This window comes from Trachinotus anak, unplaced genomic scaffold (genome assembly GCF_046630095.1).
Source record: "Trachinotus anak isolate AG129_WGS33_773 ecotype Australia unplaced genomic scaffold, CSIRO_AGI_Tana_v1 ptg000001l, whole genome shotgun sequence".
NCBI classification, from domain to species: domain Eukaryota; kingdom Metazoa; phylum Chordata; class Actinopteri; order Carangiformes; family Carangidae; genus Trachinotus; species Trachinotus anak.
Genome location: NW_027273852.1, coordinates 24,020,712 through 24,030,881, shown reverse-complemented (window position 1 = coordinate 24,030,881; position 10,170 = coordinate 24,020,712). Strand labels below are relative to the sequence as shown.

The following is a 10,170-nucleotide window of genomic DNA, read 5'->3' as shown; positions in this document are numbered from 1 at the left end:
GCAAACTGCATTGTAAAACAAGATGCTGAAATAAGTATGGTTTGCTTCCTGCGAGGAGGGGGCGCCGGGCTCTGCACCGCTGTGTGCTTGGCCGACAGGTGGTATTTGAGACTAGACGTACTCCGGTGGTACGTAAATTCACCGCGACAATAAATACAAATGACTTTTGTCCTGTCAAGAGAGCCATCTGGCAAGACTTTGAAGCTGAACTTGCCATTCAAAATATCTTTTTTATCCATTACTGCTCACGACGGCATCGACCTCGGTGCATTGCTTCCTGATTTCCCGAGCTACGGAGTGGCCCGAGGTTCAAATGTCACAAGCGTTAATCACGTTAAAAAAATTAATCTCGTTAAAGGCATGTTGCGTTAACGTTAATAACGCGTTAATAACGCGTTAACTTTGACAGCCTTAGTTTTAACATAATGGATAGATACGAATACCTCTTCCCAGGAAGCGTATACAACGCGCTAAAAAGGCGACTGACTCCTTTCACACTGACAGACCCGTTACCTGAGAGGACACTGTGAGCTGTCAGCCGCAATGGATCCGTCCCGTCTCGTTCCCAGGTCGGTTTTCCTGTCAGTGTCCAGCAGAAGGTGCAGCTACGTGCTTCTGGTGTTACAGCACCAAGGTGCAGGTGACAGGTGTGTTCACACTGTCTGTGCTCTGAAACACGTCACAGCCTGGAAAGGAGTTAAAATCAGCTGCTCACCCGGGTGTCATGTACATAACTGCTGATCAAGTAAATATCCGTCATTTGGCCCGGGAGTGAATGCCGATTGTTCCCTTTCACACAAAGCCGAGGTTAGCGGGCGTTAGCAGGTTTTTGTCTAGTGTGAAAGAGGCTAAAACACAGGTTACAGCAAAAACAGAAAAATCCGAGCTGATCAGGAGTAATTAAAGGCACCAGTGGGCGGGGCATGCCGTACACGTGACAGGCACACAGCTCTGTCCTGTGGTGTAAGTGTTGTGTAGAGTGTAGGACAACCTTTAAAGACAGCACGTAGTCTGAGCAGGTCTGAACCATAGGCAGTATATGAAAACGTGAAGCTTTAATATCTGTTTTTATGTACATATACATGTTGGAGGTCCCGCCGAGAGAAGACGTGAGACAGCTTCATTCAGTCACGTCACAGTAAGTTTGTTTTGTGTGAAAGTGTGTTGAGTTCTCCCATAGATTCGTGTCACTCAGCTGTTGTTAGTTTCATTAATGATGGATTTAGAAACGCTGTTTAATCAAAGTGGACGAATAATTAATGTCTTCTCCTCCGTCACATACGTTTATAGATGTTATGTCAAATGTATGGCTGTGCAATAACTGATATTACTGTCAATATGCAGAGATGTGGACGTTGTCATGTGTTATTGCTGAATATTTATTAATTGTGACCTGTGACTGCAGAATAACAGGTATCTATCACACTGGAACATTTATGTTTAATATTTTACACACTCCCATACAAATATAGATGTAAGTAAGTAACTTTGTTACTGGCTAGTGTATTAAACTGATGTCCTTCATCATCACCATCATTGTTGTCTGTCTCTCAAACTTTCAGAAGTGAGGTCATGTCTGTTCTATAATAATAATAATAATGATAATAATAAGTAATATTTATTTAGTTAGGTAAAAATCATAACAGTTCTTTGCTGTTGCTACTGTCCACAGGTGAGATCTGTTTTGGCTTTGTGTCAACCCCCCCCCCCACCACCATCATGCAGAGTGACATGAAGGTGCCCTTGTTAGTTGGTTCTGCATCTGGCGCCACAGAGCCTGGGACCTGGTGCCCAGCGGGCCCTGTGATTGGCGTCATTGGTTCTGGAGACTTCTCCCGGTCCCTTGCGATCCGGCTGGTGGCCTGTGGTTTTAGGGTGGTGGTGGGCAGCCGTGACCCAAACTGTATTCCCCAGGGTCTGTTTCCTGATGGGGTGGAACTGCGATCACAGAAGGAGGCAGTGGATGCTGCAGAGAGGATGGTGTTTGTTGCAGTCTACCCAGAGCACTACTACACCCTGGTGGGGCTGAGGGAGCGGCTGGCTGGGAAGGTGCTGGTGGATGTCAGCAACGCCACCAGCATGAGGAGTGGAGAGCAGTCACATGCAGAGAGGCTGGCAGAGCTGTTCCCAGAGAGCAGAGTGGTGAAGGGCTTCAATGTCATCTCTGCGTGGGCGCTGCAGGCTGGAGCCCGTGATGGAAGCAGGCAGGTGAGGCGGAGGCAAAGGTGGAGACACAGAGGCTGCAAAGAGCATGTAGCTCAGGACAAACTGAAGTCAGTAAGACTGTAACTGTATGGGGCTGATTTTGATATGTACAGTACATCACACCAGTGGTTATCACACCTACTGTAGTTGCATGATGATATTGTGATATCAGACTAAACTCAGTGTGACACTACCTCAGACTTCATAGCTGTTTCTCACACGTGCAGTCGTGCACTGCAGCAGCTGGAAACATGCCTCACTCTGTACCATCAGTTCAGATCTAAGGAGGAAGTGGTGATATACCATCCTGATCCACTGAACCTCCCATCATCTAACCCCCTCCAGGTCCTGGTCTGCAGTGACTGCTCCGACTCTAAAGCCACAGTGCTCCAGCTGGCTCGTTGTCTGGGCTTCAGCCCTGTGGATCTGGGGGGTCTGTGTCTATCCAGAGACATTGAGGAAGCCCCACTCATCCTCTTCCCTTCCTGGGGAGGCCCCATCTTGGCCACGTCCCTTCTCTTCCTCTTCTTCTATGGATACAACTTCCTGAGGCACATCCTGCTGCCCTACCTCGACCGAGGAGAGAACAACTTCCACCAGCTGCCACTGGTGACGGTGAATGAGACGCTGCCGGCGGTTGCCTTGGTTACACTGGCTCTTGTCTATCTACCAGGTATTGAACAGAACATAAAACGAGGAATGCAAATATAAAACACATTACATTTATCACTGAACAACAGCTGCTATAATTTGCTTTAATTGGAAAATACAGAACTTGCTCCAACTCTTAGGAGGTTAAGTGGAACTAAATATTTGAAGCTACACTAACTTTTTATTTTAGCTGTGGATGAAAGTGCTATTCATAATGTGAGAGGGGCTGACTTGTGATACACTCTGCTAATTGTTTTGGTATTATGCACTTCTGCAGTTTAATATCATAAGGCAACATGGCATGCTAGGCTCATTCCGATAGCTCTTCTAAATTCAAACTTAGTGTTGGTCCTCCTCGTGCAGGAACAAGCACCTTTGTTTTGGTTGAGTCACATTAAGTGGTGTATCTCCTCAGGTCTGGTAGCAGCCGTCTTTCAGCTCGGCAGGGGAACCAAATATAAGAGATTTCCATGTTGGTTAGATGTCTGGCTGTGCAGGCGGAAGCAGCTCGGCCTGCTGAGCTTCCTCTGCACTCTCCTCCATGCTGTGTACAGTATGTGTCTGACGCTGCGGAGGGCTGCAGGGTACACACTGCTGAATGCAGCTTACCAGCAGGTGAGCACCGGGTGGACGGACAGCACACACCTATTACAGTGTCTGCATAAGTGGACATATAATAAATGTGTTTGTTCACTCACTTTTAGGTGAAAGCTGGTGTTGAAAAGTCCTGGGTGGAATCGCAGGTATGGAGGTCTGATCTTTACCTGTCCTGTGGGATTCTGGGATTTGGAGTCCTCAGTCTGCTGGCTGTTACTTCTCTGCCCTCTGTGGGAAATGCCCTCAATTGGAGGGAGTTTACGTTTGTTCAGGTCAGCTCAGACCAGAATTTTCTGATTGTACTTAATGTCCAGGCTCCATATAATGTTAGTAAAGATGGCTGTAATCATTGCTGCTGTCTGTGGCTGTGAAGTCATCCCGTCCTACACCAGGACACACCCCCCCACCACAGGTCATTATGAGGAATCAGGGAACTCTCAATTCAATTCAGTTCAATTCAATTCAATTTTATTTATATAGCGCCAAATCATAATATACATTATCTCGAGGCACTTTACAGGGTCAGGTCAAGACCTTACTTTGTTACACAGAAAAACCCAACAGTTCCCACAAAGAGCAGCGCTTGGCGACAGGGGGGAGGAAAAACTCCCTTTTAACAGGAAGAAACCTCCAACAGAACCGGGCTCAGGGTGGGCGGCCGTCTGCCTCGACCGGTTGGGTTCTCGACACGAAGATAAAGTTTGGAAGTGACACACTGTGTCTCACTATGATCACTGAAGCCTCATAGTAACTTTATACTGAAAGCATTTCTGCACAGTGGGACCCAAGCCTGTAACAGTGGAGTCCCACTATGTTCTATGGGCAGTATAGGCAGGCCTTTAATGTTCATATTGTAAAACATGTTAGACTGGAGAAAATCTAAACTAAGTTTACAAATGAGCTTCATGTGAAGTAATGTCTAAGATATATCCAGAGAATGTAAGAATGTGAAGGGAGGTGAAGTTTTTCTATATAGTCATGTTTGGGCACCAAAGGAGAAAGACATTAAAAATTAGCTTTTCTTCAAATGTTCAGATTCGGAGCTCATCATAACCTATCATACAGTAGTAAATGATGCCAGGTCCTCATCATAAGCCAAAGTCCTTTTCAAAACCATTGATTCTGTAATTGATCCTTCCAGCCAACAAACTAAAGTCTGCTCTCTGAGCAATTTGTCAAACCACATGGCTCATGTGAAGCCTCTGTATACTCCAGCTGAGTGAACGATGTAGCATCTGAACCAAAACAGAGCTAAAAGAGAGGGAACAGGAACAACTACTAACAAACAGCTGGTAATGCTGCTTCCTGTTAATTGGATACATAAATACTAAATAATCTGTCTGACGTTGTTGTGGATGCAAAAAACATGAATGCTGAGCTAACACAGTGATTTACTGTGTGTAATTGTGTTCTGTCTAAGTTTTTTGTATATACTAAGAGTTCGTCAAATGTGATGACTTTTGAAAATGGGAGGATCAGTGTCCAGGAGCTTGTTCAGTAAATAATATTGGTTTTAATCATCTAAATCTTTTTTTGTGTCTCCAGTCAGGACTCGGTTACGTTGCCTTAACTCTTTCCATCATGCACACTCTCTTCTTCGGCTGGGACTTTGCCTTCTTCCCTGAGGCCTACCCTTATTACCTGCCACCAGTCTACCTGCTGGCCCTCATTCTGCCCTGCGTAGTCCTGGTTGGACGGATCCTCTTGGCTCTGCCATGCCTGACATTAAGACTAGCAAAGATCCGCAGGGGCTGGGACACTGACAGACACCGGCCCCTCAAGAACCAGCTTGAGTCAAATGAAGCGGAGCCTCCTCGAAACTTTGGTGACATTTAATGTTCAAGAGGGAAACTAATCTAGACTAATGTGCCTTATCTCTGTGAGAGTGTAAACTCTGTCACTTCTGTACTTTGAAAGGCAATAACTGGACTTTCCTTAATGACTCTTAACTCCGCCTTTCTCCTCCACGAACAAGAAGGAGACACAGACAGACACAGAGAGTGGAGCAGTGATCTAACCTGTCCATGATCCAGCTGTAACCTTCATTTCGCTAAAAATGACCTACGTGTGACGTGCTGCAGTAAGCGCATTGTGTCACTTCCGGTTGCTGGTGGTGTTGTGTTTGTTGCTGCTCTCCCTGAATTCAGCTGATCCTAGTTGTATTTTTTTTTTTTCTTTTTTCACTACAACCACTAATTATCTGTTGTACTGTTGAACTTCTGTTCGATCACTCTTAGCTCTCTCCTTATCTTAGTGAGATTCTCATTAAAACACAGCTGTTTACACGCTAGCTCTGTTGACCACTTTAGCTTAGCAGTTAGTGATGCCTTCTCTCTCTCTCTCTCTCCCTCTCCTGCTCTCTCTTGCTCAGCCTGCTTCATGTTTAGTTCCTCCTCTGCCTCCTTCAGCGGTGATGGTACATGTAATAAATGTAGTTTGTTTGCAGTTATGGAGGCGAGGCTCAATGATTTGGAATCCCGGCTCCGCACCATGGAAACCACATCTTTAGCCTCTCCAGTTAGCCAGCCCCCAGCAGCTGGTGCGGACCGACCCAGTGTAGCTCCGTCTGTAGCTCCTTCTCTCCCCCCAGCAGCTCCCAAGCAGCCGGGAGGTCAGGGCGGCTGGTGACTGTTCGTAACAAGAAGAGGCTTAGTCCTAAACAAAAGCCCACGGCTCACCACCGACCTGTTCACGTTTCTAACAGGTTCTCCCCCCTCAGCGACACCCCCGCTGGGAAACAAACTCTGGTCATTGGTGATTCTATTCTGAGAAACGTGAAGTTAGCGACACCAGCGGCCATAGTCACATGTTTCCTGGGGCCAGAGCAGGCAACATTGAATCAAACCTGAAACTGCTGGCTAAACCTCACTGAGTTTATTAGAAAGCCAAAGCCATGACAAACCAGAGTTGAGACCAGGAGGCAGAGCCGCAGTCTTACACTCTTCTCTGCGCCTCTCTTAGAGCAGTCGACTGCCATTCACCCCCTAAAAACTGTGTCTGTCCCCCGACCACCTAAATTTAAATATAATAAATCAAAAGTGAACAGAGGAGGAGTTAGACATGAAAACCTAATAAAAATTAACACAACTGTTATTCCAGAACCAAATAACAGGAAAATTAAATGTGGATTATTGAATATCAGATCAGTCTCATCTAAATCTCTACTAGTCATTGATCTGATAACTGATCATCGCGTAGATCTGCTCTGTCTGACGGAAATCTGGCTGCAGCAGGATGAATATGTTAGTCTGAATGAATCAACACCCCCCACTCATGTTAACGTTCATATCCCTTGAAGCACAGGCCGAGGAGGAGGGGTGGAAGCCATTTATCACTCCAATTTATTAATGAATCCTAAGCCTAAGGTTAATCATAATTCATTTGAAAGCCTTATTCTTAGTCTGTCTCACCCAAACTGGAAGACACAAAAACCAGTCCTACTAGTTACTGTATATCGTCCTCCTGCCCCTTACTCTGAGTTCTTATCTGAGTTCTCAGACTTTTTATCTGAGTTAGTTCTCAGCACAGATAAAGTTATCATAGTGGGTGATTTTAACATTCATGTAGATGTTGAAAGTGACAGCCTGAGTATTTAATTTAATTCATTATTAGACTCAATTGGCTTCTCTCAGCATGTTAATGAACCCACTCACTCTTTTAACCATACCCTTGATCTGGTTCTGACTTATGGGACTGACATTGAATATCTAACAGTATTTCCCAGAAACCCTCTTTTATCTGACCATTTTCTGTTATCATTTGAGTTTTCAGTCATGGACTACACAGCATCTGGGGAAAAAGTCCATTACAGCAGGTGTCTCTCTGACAATACCGTTAGCAAATTTAAAGAAAGAATCCCATCAGTACTTAGCCCACTGCCATGTATCGATGCAGTAGGGAACAGCTCTCTTAACTTCACATCTACACAGGTTGATGATCTTGTTGACAGTACTGTAGCCTCACTGCGTGCAACTCTAGATACAGTAGGGGCTACTGAGGAGGAAGGTAGTGAGTCAGAGAAGGCTAGCTCCATGGTACAACTCAGAAACATGAGCTTTACAGCAAAGTTCAAGGAAGCTAGAAAGAAGGTGGCGTTCTACTAACCTGGAAGAATCTCTAAAGGCTTGGAAAGACAGCCTGTTGGCGTATAAAAAAAAGTCTCCGTAAAGCCAGAACATCCTATTATTCATCATTGATAGAAGAAAACAAGAACAATCCCAGGTTTCTGTTCAGCACTGTAGCCAGGCTGACAGACAGCCACAGCTCTGTTGACCCATCTATACCTTTAGTCCTCAGCTGTAATGACTTTATGAGCTTCTTTACAAATAAAATTGTCTCTGTTAGAGAAAAAATTCACCATCTCCTCCCCACAGCTGACTCAGGTGTACTGTCCAGTTCAGCAGCCTCAGAGTCGACTGTAACTGGCTTATATTTTGACTGTTTCTCTCCTGTACATCTCTCTGAGCTTGCTTCAACAGTTTCTTCATCTAAACCATCGACTTGTCTTCTAGACCCCGTTCCAACAAGGCTGTTCAAAGAAGTTTTTCCTTTAATCGACACCTCTATATCAAGTCTGATTAACTTATCTTTATCAACTGGTTATGTACCGCAGGCTTTTAAAGTTGCAGTAATTAAACCTCTACTTAAAAAGCCTACTCTTGATCCAGATGTTCTAGCCAATTATAGACCTATATCCAGCCTCCCCTTTATTTCTAAACTCCTTGAGAAGGTCGTTGCAAACCAGTTATGTGATTATCTGCACAGAAATGGTTTGTTTGAAGATTTTCAGTCAGGTTTTAGAGTCCATCATAGCACAGAAACAGCTCTGGTTAAGGTTACCAATGATCTCCTCATAGCCTCAGACAATGGACTTGTCTCTATACTTGTCCTACTAGATCTTAGTGCTGCATTTGACACCATCGATCATAAGATTTTATTACAGAGACTAGAACATATGGTCGGCATCAAATGAACCGCACTAAGCTGGTTTAAGTCATATCTGTCAGATAGACTCCAGTTTGTTCATGTTAATAATGACTCTTCTATCAACACTACAGTCAGTCATGGAGTTCCACAAGGTTCAGTGCTAGGACCAATGCTCTTCAGTCTATATATGCTCCCTCTAGGAAACATTATTAGGAGGCACCAGATAAATCTCCATTGTTACGCAGATGACACCCAGCTGTACTTATCCATGAAGCCAGGTCAGACTAACCAGGTAGCCAAGCTTCAGGTGTGTCTTAAGGACATAAAAATCTGGATGACCAGTAATTTCTTACTCTTAAATTCAGACAAAACTGAAGTTATTGTAATTGGCCCAAAACACCTCAGAGATACACTATGTGATAATATACTGACTCTGGATGACATCACCTTGGCCTCCAGTGCTACAGTCAGAAACCTTGGTGTCATTTTTGACCAGGACTCGTCCTTTACTTCACATATAAAGCAAGTCTCTAGGACAGCATTCTTCCACCTGCGTAATATTGCTAAAATCAGACCCATTCTGTGTCTAAAGGATGCTGAAAAGCTAGTTCATGCATTTGTTACCTCAAGACTGGACTACTGTAACTCTTTATTGTCAGGATGTCCCAAAAATTCAGTAAAAAGCCTCCAATTGATCCAAAACGCGGCAGCACGAGTACTGACAGGAACGAGGAAACGAGATCACGTCTCTCCTGTGTTAGTGTCTCTGCATTGGCTCCCTGTAAAATCCAGGATAGAATTTAAAATCCTCCTCCTCACCTACAAAGCCTTTAATGGTCAGGCACCATCGTACCTTGGAGAGCTTATAGTTCCCTATTTTCCCAATAGGACACTTCGCTCTCTAAATGCAGGTCAACTTGTGGTTCCCAGAGTTTGTAAGAGTAGAATGGGGGGCAGAGCCTTCAGCTATCAGGCTCCTCTCCTGTGGAATCAGCTCCCAGTGTGGGTTCGGGAGGCAGACACCCTCTCTACCTTTAAGATCAGGCTTAAAACTGTCCTGTTTAGTAAAGCTTATAGTTAGGGCTGGCTCGGGTATGTCCTGACCCATCCCTTAGTTATGCTGCTATAGAGCTAGACTGCTGGGGGATTCCCATGATGCACTGGCCTCTCTCTCTCTCTCTCTCTCGACTACTTTATGCCATTAACTTTGTATTTTTTTCTCTCCTCCGTAGTTTGTGCGTCTCCTCTCTCTCCCTCTCTCTGTCCTCATTCTGCAGGTCTCTCTAACAGGTACCACTGTTATCTGTCATCATTATTGATAACACCATTACCTATACAGCTGTTCCTGGTCTCGATCTCTCTCTTTTCTCCTCTCTCCTCCCCCCACCCCCCCCTTTTTTTCTCCTCATAAACCCAACCGGTCGAGGCAGACGGCCGCCCACTCTGAGCCCGGTTCTGTCGGAGGTTTCTTCCTGTTAAAGGGAGTTTTTCCTCCCCCCTGTCGCCAAGCGCTGCTTTTTGTGGGAACTGTTGGGTTTTTCTCTATAACAAAGTAAGGTCTTGACCTTACCCTGTAAAGTGCCTTGAGATAATGTATATTATGATTTGGTGCTATACAAATAAAATTGAATTGAATTGAATTGAAACTGATGAACCGTTATTAGAATTGTTGCTGATTAATTTTTTAATTAACCAATCTATTAATAAACTTTCCATTTCAGCTCTGTATTTCACAGAAAAAATAGGGGTAACGCTTCTATTTCCCAATCATTACAATAATTACTAATTACA

The 10,170-nt window shown here is 44.6% G+C and overlaps 1 protein-coding gene across 2 annotated transcripts; it reads left to right on the top strand.

Annotated features, from left to right (window-relative positions):
- The first annotated feature begins 481 nt into the window (after positions 1 to 481).
- Positions 482 to 8,532, top strand: steap3 (STEAP family member 3, metalloreductase). 2 transcript variants are annotated; one of them, XM_071484925.1, is made up of 6 exons: positions 482 to 1,138; positions 1,673 to 2,208; positions 2,551 to 2,878; positions 3,272 to 3,471; positions 3,561 to 3,725; positions 4,999 to 8,530. In XM_071484925.1, the coding sequence occupies exons 2-6, from the start codon at positions 1,720 to 1,722 to the stop codon at positions 5,287 to 5,289; spliced, it is 1,473 nt and encodes a 490-aa protein (XP_071341026.1). In that variant the 5' UTR covers positions 482 to 1,138; positions 1,673 to 1,719; the 3' UTR covers positions 5,290 to 8,530. The 2 variants fall into 2 exon arrangements, with proteins under 2 accessions (XP_071341026.1, XP_071341035.1); XM_071484934.1 differs by having other exon boundaries at positions 483 to 1,138; positions 1,915 to 2,208; positions 4,999 to 8,532.
- Positions 8,533 to 10,170: the final 1,638 nt, after the last annotated feature.